This window comes from Hordeum vulgare, unplaced genomic scaffold (genome assembly GCF_904849725.1).
Source record: "Hordeum vulgare subsp. vulgare unplaced genomic scaffold, MorexV3_pseudomolecules_assembly, whole genome shotgun sequence".
Lineage (NCBI taxonomy): Eukaryota > Viridiplantae > Streptophyta > Magnoliopsida > Poales > Poaceae > Hordeum > Hordeum vulgare.
The window spans coordinates 113363-121858 of record NW_025422541.1 but is presented as its reverse complement, the minus strand read 5'-3'; the positions used below and the strand labels follow the sequence as shown (position 1 = coordinate 121858).

Here is an 8496-nt window from a genome sequence, read left to right as displayed (position 1 = left end):
GCAGCAAGCATGCGCCGGTCACCCAAACCCAGCAGCAGAAGCAACCGCAGCCGGCAGGGAGCAGTCACCGCAGCAGCAGTCCCCCCAATCCCAACGGCAGCAAGCAGCAGCTAGCCGAGCTTCGATTCCTCTCATATTCCAATAATATCAAGAGGTACATCACTCCTCTCCCTCCCACAGTTTCTGATTTACTAGTCTGTTATCATACTCAAATGATCGAAGCTCGAATTGAAAATGCTCAAATGGAATTCCGATTCAATGGTGGCATTTTACCTGATGTGCAAGTGAAAATGTGTGAATGTGGATCACATTCACTTTGTGCTGGGAAGGAAAAGTTCCGTCACTAACTGTCGGATGTGGACGGACTGCAATGCAGCGATAATTAAGGTAATCAGCAGAGTATCGAATTTTACACGAGCTATTCGCAACTTATGTAGAGATAAATATGGGAGTAGCTGTTAAAATACAAGTCCAACTACAAATCCTGTATTACAGTGGTAGTGACCGCTGACCAGTGATTATTCATACACCTCCAGATGCAGTGTTGGCAGAGTATATATACCAGTCCCTGAATGCTGACAGAGTATGGTAGTTCCTCCTCTGATTTATTACAGCACAGGTTCATTCTCATATGAGACGAAAGGCTTTGGTGGCATCTGCAGACTCTGCAGCCTCCCTGTTAGCATGTTAACCACCTTCGTCATCGACGGCCGGTTTCTCGGGTTCCACTGAATACACCACAGTGCCACCATCGCCAGCTGCCTCACCTTCTCTTTCTCTTCTTGAGTCGCTTCCAGAGTAAGCGCCAACTCCTCCCCATTGATCACTTTCTCGTAGATCCACTCCGGGAGGTAAACATCGTTCTGGCTCTCAACACTTGGGTCTGAGTTCCTCCTTCCGCTCACCATCTCTAACACCAGCATGCCGAAACTGAACACGTCCGACTTGTACGATACTCCCCCAAAGTTCCGGGAATATAGCTCTGGTGCAATGTAGCCCATTGTGCCTCTTGCTGCGGTTAAGGTGACGATGCTTTGGTCCCTCGCGCACAACTTGGCAAGGCCAAAGTCTGAGATCTTTGGGTTGAAGTTGTAGTCGAGCAGGATGTTGTGAGGCTTGATGTCAAAGTGGAGGATGCGCTGGTTGCACCCTTGATGCAGGTACTCCATTCCTCTGGCGATGCCTAAAGAAATATCTAGCAGCTTGTCTGGTACCAGAAGGTTCTGAAAAATGTTAGGGTCATTAGAGAATATGTATTTCTCCAGTGACTCGTTAGGCATGAATTCGTAAATAAGAGCCCGTCTCATTCCTTCGGAACAAAATCCCAGGAGGCGGACAATATTGGCATGGTGGATTAGTCCGATGGTTGCAACTTCGTTGATGAATACTTCTCCCTCTCCTGTAGAGTTCTCTAGCATCTTGACTGCCACAGGCACTCCATTTGGTAGCTTGCCTTTGTAGACACTTCCAAATCCTCTCTGCCCTACTTTTTCCTTAAACCGTCTTGCCATCTTCTTAACTTGAGAGAAAGTGTACCTCGTGGGTTTCGATGTTCCATATGTCTTGAGAAACATTTCAACCTTCAAATGTATCTCCGCGTTATATCTTGTCTTGAGTGAAAGATAAAGCACAGTGGCCACCGTTAACAAAAGAACAACAAATGCGGCCACCGATGACGTAGCTGAATAAACAAACAATATGACATCAGCATATTCCACTGGGAATTAAAAGCCCATACTTAGTTTTATGTGGATATTCAGATAAGAGCACGTCATGGTTCAGAGCAGCCAACAATAGGGATTTGCATAATACAAATTTTGAAATTAAAATGGTACAGGAACAATACAAATATAAATACGATAGAGTATAAATCAAGTAGTACCTGCGATGACTTTGATACGGGAACCTGCAGATACCAGAAAAGAGAATTAGACTCCAATGATGGTTTAGGAAATATAAATGACTTAATACTTCTTGATTTTTTTTGTAGAACTGTCAAATTGCTTTCGTTGTTGTCTACCGTTGGTGCCATACATTTCCCTAGCGGTGATACAATAGAGCTTTTAATGTTTGATGATAAACAAAGAAACAGTAATCTTTCGGCCTTTTTGAAAGAGAAAATCTTTGTCACAACTGACCAACCATATTTCATTTTTGGAGAGCATATAGGAGAACCACATGTCTTCATATCTAGAAGAGAATGTCATGAACATACTGTGGTACTGGCCAAGCTTTACACTGAACTTAGACAATGACGTTACTCAAGATCCCATTACAAAAGGAAACACAGCCTACCAACTGTTCTATTTTTATGCGTGCTTTGGTTGTTGTGTTATGTTACAGAGGATGTGGTACCGGTTGAAGATTGTGCTGTCGATGGTTTTTTGCTGGTTTCCTTGCTTTCGGCTTGGCTCTGTAATGCGCTTCCTGGAAAACTTGGCAAGGGTTGGTTCTTGGATGGGTCGCTGACCTGAATGGCAGGCTTCATAGATAGAGCACTGGGGCTTGCTAGACATTATCCGGTTGGTAAAATGTTGACCTGAATGGAAGGTTTATTATATTTTTTATAAAAATGATAATTTGCACACTCATTTCTGTTTTCTTTTGTTGTTCAGAAGTATTATGCTTTAGGATTCTGTTTGTATTGAAATTGTGTTTGTGAATTTGTACCAAAGTATTGGACTGATATCTCCAAAGGATTAGTTGAGTGTTGTATAGATGAATAAATTTTATAAGGCGAGTGTTTAATAGATGAACAAAACATTATTTCTTTCCCCAATAATTTTTCAGACTTTTTATGAGTTCAGGTGCTTAGGTCACTGTGCTTGCTCAAGAAGGCTACTTAAATAATTTGTGGTGCTATTTTGAAAGGACAATAGTTGACAGAAATTCTCGTGGAGATTCAAACACCTGAAATTATAGAGTGAAATTTTAAGTCTATGATTAGTCAACTCTCTCCATTTAATACTTTCCTCTCTCTCCTTTTTTCCACTCACTCAATTCTAGTTTTAGACTTCAAAACTTCATTACAAATAAAACAGGATGATGCAATTAAACATGGTTCTAGAGAGTTAGAATTGATCATACCGCCAGGCATACAGAATTGTTCATTCCGTTCTGAGCTGAAAGCGCAGCGTCGCCCACTGCGCTCACATTGTCTGCAATCGTAATCTTCCCAACACACCTCGGTCTCAGCAGAACCGAGGAATGTTTCTGCTTGTTTCTTGAAGTACCCTGGGTCGAATAATGGACTGCAAGTCCAATACATGGGTATCAGATCGCCACGGACATTATCTGAGACTGTGATGACCTTGCAGTCCAACGGAAGAAGAGACATGTCTTCATAACCAGCCACCAAATAAAAGAAGTGGGTTGTGTTGCTAAGGCAGGAGACTGGGCCAACAATCCCATCGGCAGCACCAGGTGCGAACTCTCTTGAACAGTGCACCAGGGCTGTTGGAGAACTCCGGATGAAAAATCGGTCACTACTTGGCATCTCATCATTGAAAACATCAACTTGTGGAGATGATGAGTTTCTGGAGATGACGAGCTTCTGCTTGAGCACCAAACATGGGTCTACAAGCGGGATAATCTTCATTGAAGAACGCCTGTAATCTATGGCGCTAACATTGTATGGGCCAAGAACGGGGTGAAAAAGGATGGTGTCTTGACCAGAGCATGCTAACTTCCTGGTTGTTCTGTCACCACAACCACATGATGATGTATTGCTGGATTCAAGGCATAAAGGATACCTGATCTCTGGGCCGTGTTCGCTGCACTGGGATGGTGGGCAGTATTTGAAGAAATCTTTATCGTCCCATGCCGTTGCCAAGTAGATTCCGTGGTTGATCAGAGGCAGCAGCAGCAGCAGGGCTATGGCAAGTAATTTACGCATCTTTCCGTACAATTGTAACTGAGATGGAGAGGAAGAAGAAGAAGAAGTGGAGTGGACAATGCAAAAAGAAACAACACTTATTCCCCACCATCTATAGGTAAGCAGTCACAGTCATGCTCTACTGATGATGAGGATAGTGTTTAAATTGATAGTCCATGCCATGCTCTTGTGGATTTAATGTGATTGCAGACTTGGTTCAGCCTACTGTCCAGTCTATTGGCAGCTGTCACAGTGTGGAAAATCTCTGGAAACATTGATGGTACAGAAGACTCCAAGTCTTGGGTCGTCTTCTAGTCCTAGCTACACAATCGAGAGAATATCTTCCTCTTTTGAGCGTCATGTATATACCAATGAAGTCATAATCCATATCCCAATCACACCATTAATTGGTATATACAGCTGGATATGATCAACTAGTCGATGTCGATCCCTTGCCCCCCTTAGCACTCTTAACAGAACTAAACTAGGATATCAAATCCCTAGTGCATCTGTGAGAAAGCTTTCATGGGGAACCCCGGTGCATTTCATCGTTCTATTACCCTGCAATCCTTAACTGTCTTCTCCCTCGTTGCAGTTCTTGCAGCAGATCATGTCCAAGGACTAGACGATGGGTGCACACCTTTCTCCTGTGGGCATCTGCAAGACATACGACCTCCTTTTCGTCGGCGAGGTGATCCTGGTGAGTGTGGTGTTGAAGCATACGAGCTGGGTTGCACCAGTAGCAAGGCTACAATTCACATCAACACAGGAACATACTATGTGACTGCCATCAACTACACCGGTTCCTACTTCTGGGTCGTGGATCCCAACTTCAATACCAGTAGCAACTGCCCTCTTCCACAGAGGAATCACCTGGCCTATGGATACTTTGGCGAAATTGATTCAGTTTCACCACCTGGCCTTCGTTATTTGGTCACTCAAAGCTACTACAGAGCATGTTTTGCTAATTGTTCACGAGCAGTAGCGAAGAATAGTGCATACAAGCCCGTTGCTTGCCTGAGTGCCAAAAATTCACATGTTTATGTCTGGGTGTCTTATTACGGGTGTATGGTTGAAGATCTTGAGCCTTATTGTGGATGCCTGGCCAATATTCCATTTGGTAACGAGTATTCTCCTGATTGGCTACAGCTACAGAATGCAAGTTATGCAGATATCATACAAGTCATAAGTAAGGGGTTTACTGTCCAATTTCCTGTGGACACCACGGGGCCTTCTGCTTCTATGAAGTTAAGAAAAAACATCAATTTATGCCTCAACAATTCAATCAGGTGATCACCCTGTGGTTCAGTTTCCTCCCTAATTTAGTTTCTCTACTCTCTACTTTTATCAAGAATTAATGTCGGGCTATTAAGCCCATCTTTAGTAGAGCACCTACACACTCGTCATTAATTCATCTTGTACTTACACACTTAATGCTAATTGGTAGCAAAGGTCTGTTAATCAATTGCACTACTCCATCCATGTCGGGCACAGGTTAGATTATGTCAAATTTTAAAACAACCGTCCAGAATAGAACACATAGTCGAATTACATGGTGGCAAAGTCGAACACTGTTGTTGTTTGCAAATGGGATTGAATTAGTATGCAAATGGAATCCAAGAACCGTGCTCCGTTCTAAATCAATTTCTTTAAAATGATATGATCTGCAGCTACTTCAAGGAGCAATCATCTGGTGCAAGCATCGTGAACTGGACTCATGCTTTTTTCTGGAGTGAAGTGCACTTCTTAGAATGCGTGACTCAGTACTCCAACGATCACTACTACACAACACCGTTTGTTTTGGTTGTTGTGACCATATTATCGGTGATTGCTGTCCCCAAGTTCTTTTTCGGTACGTGAGAATTATATTCCTTTTAGTTTCAAAATTGAATTTACATGCTTTTAATCATCATGGACAAAATCTTGGACATAAGTATCTAGCTTACATCTGTATGTGTCGCCTTGTTGGGCAGTACTATGTAGGTTCTTGTTGGCACCCCTGGCTGTATGGATATTCCTAGCCTACAAGTACTGGAAAACAAGGATCATAATTGATGCAGTTGAGAAGTTCCTCAGGATTCAACAAATGATTGGCCCTACGAGGTATGCCTACACAGACATCGTTGCAATCTCAAGCCATTTCAGAGACAAATTGGGCCAAGGGGGCTACGGCACTGTGTACAAGGGCATGCTACTCCCAGGCGGTGTCCATGTCGCCGTCAAGATGCTAGAGGGCAACTCAAATTGCAATGGAGAAGATTTCATCAGCGAGGTCTCCACCATCGGCAGGATCCACCACGTCAACGTTGTGCGTTTGATGGGGTTCTGCTCGGAGGAAATGCAAAGGGCCTTAGTCTACGAGTACATGCCCAATGGTTCTCTGGACAAGTACATCTTCTCTACTGAGAAGAGCTTCTCATGGGACAAGCTCAACGAGATCGCTCTGGGCATTGCCAGGGGGATCAACTACTTACACCAGGGGTGCGACATGCAGATTCTACACTTTGACATTAAGCCGCACAACATCCTTCTCGACAACAATTTCGTCCCAAAGGTCGCAGATTTCGGGCTTGCCAAGCTGTACCCGAGGGGCGACAGTTTCGTTCCTTTGAGCGCCATGCGGGGAACCGTCGGCTACATAGCCCCCGAGATGATATCCCGGAGCTTCGGCGTCATATCCAGCAAGTCCGACGTGTACAGCTTCGGGATGCTGTTGCTGGAGATGGCCGGCGGGAGAAGGAACGCTGATCCAAACATGGGGTCCTCAAGCCAGGCGTACTATCCGTCATGGGTGTACGACCAGCTGACCCGGGAAGAAGCGGGCGAGATATCTCCAGTTGCTGCCGACATGCACGAGCTGGAGAAGAAGCTGTGTGTTGTCGGATTATGGTGTATTCAGATGAGGTCTCGTGATCGGCCAACGATGAGCGAGGTCATTGAGATCCTGGAGGCTGGGGTTGATGGCCTGCAGATGCCTTCGAGGCCGTTTTTCTGTGACGAAGGACACATCCATGTGGAGGACTCTTACCATTTCACTTCCGAGCTGACGGCGGTCTCGGAGGAGGAATTGAGTGTGGTGTCAGAGGAAAACGATGTGTGAGGTATAGATACAATATGTGGTATTAACTTATATCTGTAAAAGTTATTGTTGTAACAATACGAACCAAGTATAGATGCTTTGTACAAACTGCCTTGCTTGCTGTGCGGAGCAACTTCATCAAATAAGTATGAAATCTTACATCCATCTATTTGTTTGCTCATTACTCTTGATAAATTATGATGAAAAATATTACTTGAGTAGTAAATTCTTGATACAAATAAGTCTGTGAGAGGTGACAAAAGGCTGCCTTTTTCTTGTTGAGAAACATTTTCAGAGAACATACAGTTAGTGGATGAAGATTATCACTGAGAAGCTAGCTTGCATGCATTTTCTTTTCTTTTGCATATGAAAGACCCATAAAACCATTGGTCTCCAATTTCATCACAAATTTATTGAGATGTGGTTTTAGTTTACAGCAACATCATTCTAGGTTGAGTTTCCAGCTGCATAATTGGCATTGTTGCAGTTTCTCATAATCTACCCTTCAGGATTGTGCAAAGACATAGATAGATAGCCTTTTCCCCTCTTTGCCGCTAAGAAATCGTCGCGGTCATGGAATTAAAGAACACATTTAAGAACAGAGCCACATGCCACAGCTGATCTTCTTACATGTTGTCTTCGATCGTAGGCAGGGAAAATAATAATTCCAACTCTGATTTAATGGAACTCCCTGCCGTGTTGTAGTGGATGCATAGACTTGGTGAGATCCAGTCCTGTCAAATGGTACTTGTGTGTGTGTGCGACAAGGGGTGCCATCACAGTGTGGAAATTCTAGTAACAGTGACAGTTGCAATTTCTGAAGAATGGGTGGATACTGTGAGTTACCCAGTAGATGGGGCAGAAAAATCTTGTGGTCCTGTGATATGTTACCCTAAGACTGAAGCTACTAGCAAGTGGCAGCCCCTGTCACAAACTGCCTTCCTGGTCCTGCACTTGTTATTGCAGAAACAACAAAGTAATTTCAGTTAAGTTCAACATATATGACTTTTTTTGTTTACTCTTGTAAACAAATTTCGGTCGATATACATGTCAGAACCACTCGTCCGGTTCCTCGGAAGGATGGATTCACCCCCTGTCATAGGACAGATGAGAAAAAGAGCACCTCTATTCCTTATTGTAGAAACAAATATTTGTTTAGATAACTTTGTGTTCCTTTTCTCAGAAAAACAGATGAACTTTGCATTATTGGATAAACAATCAATCAACATTACTTGGAAGCTAACTTACATACATTCCATTTCCAGTGCAACAAATAAGACCCCCCAAGAAATAACATTCAATCGCAAATTCATTGAAGGAGGTCTTTAATTTACAACAACGTAAACCAAGATTGGGTTTCCAGAAGCATATGACCATGCTCTCATGATCATAATTCAACATATTTCCAAGTCTTATTTGATGGAACCCCATGCCGTGTTCTAGTGACTGCATAGACTCTTGTCCCGTCAAATGTCACTCGTGTGAAAATTTCAATAACACTGACATTGCCATGTCTGGAACTGGAAGATATGTGGACACTGTC

At 43.4% G+C, this 8496-nt stretch overlaps 2 protein-coding genes across 2 annotated transcripts; one reads left to right on the top strand and one right to left on the bottom strand.

Annotated features, from left to right (window-relative positions):
• Window positions 1–357: 357 nt before the first annotated feature.
• On the bottom strand, window positions 358–3998 carry LOC123419579 (rust resistance kinase Lr10-like). The gene is made up of 3 exons (XM_045107185.1): window positions 3088–3998; window positions 1883–1906; window positions 358–1681 (listed from the first exon to the last, which is right to left on the bottom strand). Exons 1-3 carry the CDS (start codon window positions 3893–3895, stop codon window positions 609–611), a joined length of 1905 nt encoding a protein of 634 aa, XP_044963120.1. The 5' UTR covers window positions 3896–3998; the 3' UTR covers window positions 358–608.
• A 362-nt stretch (window positions 3999–4360) lies between these two features.
• LOC123419578 (LEAF RUST 10 DISEASE-RESISTANCE LOCUS RECEPTOR-LIKE PROTEIN KINASE-like 2.4) lies at window positions 4361–6999 on the top strand. The gene is made up of 3 exons (XM_045107184.1): window positions 4361–5163; window positions 5545–5726; window positions 5848–6999. The coding sequence occupies exons 1-3, from the start codon at window positions 4400–4402 to the stop codon at window positions 6972–6974; spliced, it is 2073 nt and encodes a 690-aa protein (XP_044963119.1). The 5' UTR covers window positions 4361–4399; the 3' UTR covers window positions 6975–6999.
• The last annotated feature ends 1497 nt before the right edge of the window (window positions 7000–8496 follow it).

Bases quoted from the DNA above. Each gene is read 5' to 3' on its own strand.
- LOC123419579 (XM_045107185.1), bottom strand. From the start codon at position 3,895: ATGCGTAAATTACTTGCCATAGCCCTGCTGCTGCTGCTGCCTCTGATC. The intron at 1,907-3,087 runs GTATGATCAATT...TGGTATCTGCAG, and splicing joins ACAATTCTGTATGCCTGGCG to GTTCCCGTATCAAAGTCATC. The intron at 1,682-1,882 runs GTACTACTTGAT...TTGTTTATTCAG, and splicing joins CCGTATCAAAGTCATCGCAG to CTACGTCATCGGTGGCCGCA.
- LOC123419578 (XM_045107184.1), top strand. From the start codon at position 4,400: ATGGGGAACCCCGGTGCATTTCATCGTTCTATTACCCTGCAATCCTTA. The intron at 5,164-5,544 runs GTGATCACCCTG...TATGATCTGCAG, and splicing joins TGCCTCAACAATTCAATCAG to CTACTTCAAGGAGCAATCAT. The intron at 5,727-5,847 runs GTACGTGAGAAT...CTTGTTGGGCAG, and splicing joins TGTCCCCAAGTTCTTTTTCG to TACTATGTAGGTTCTTGTTG.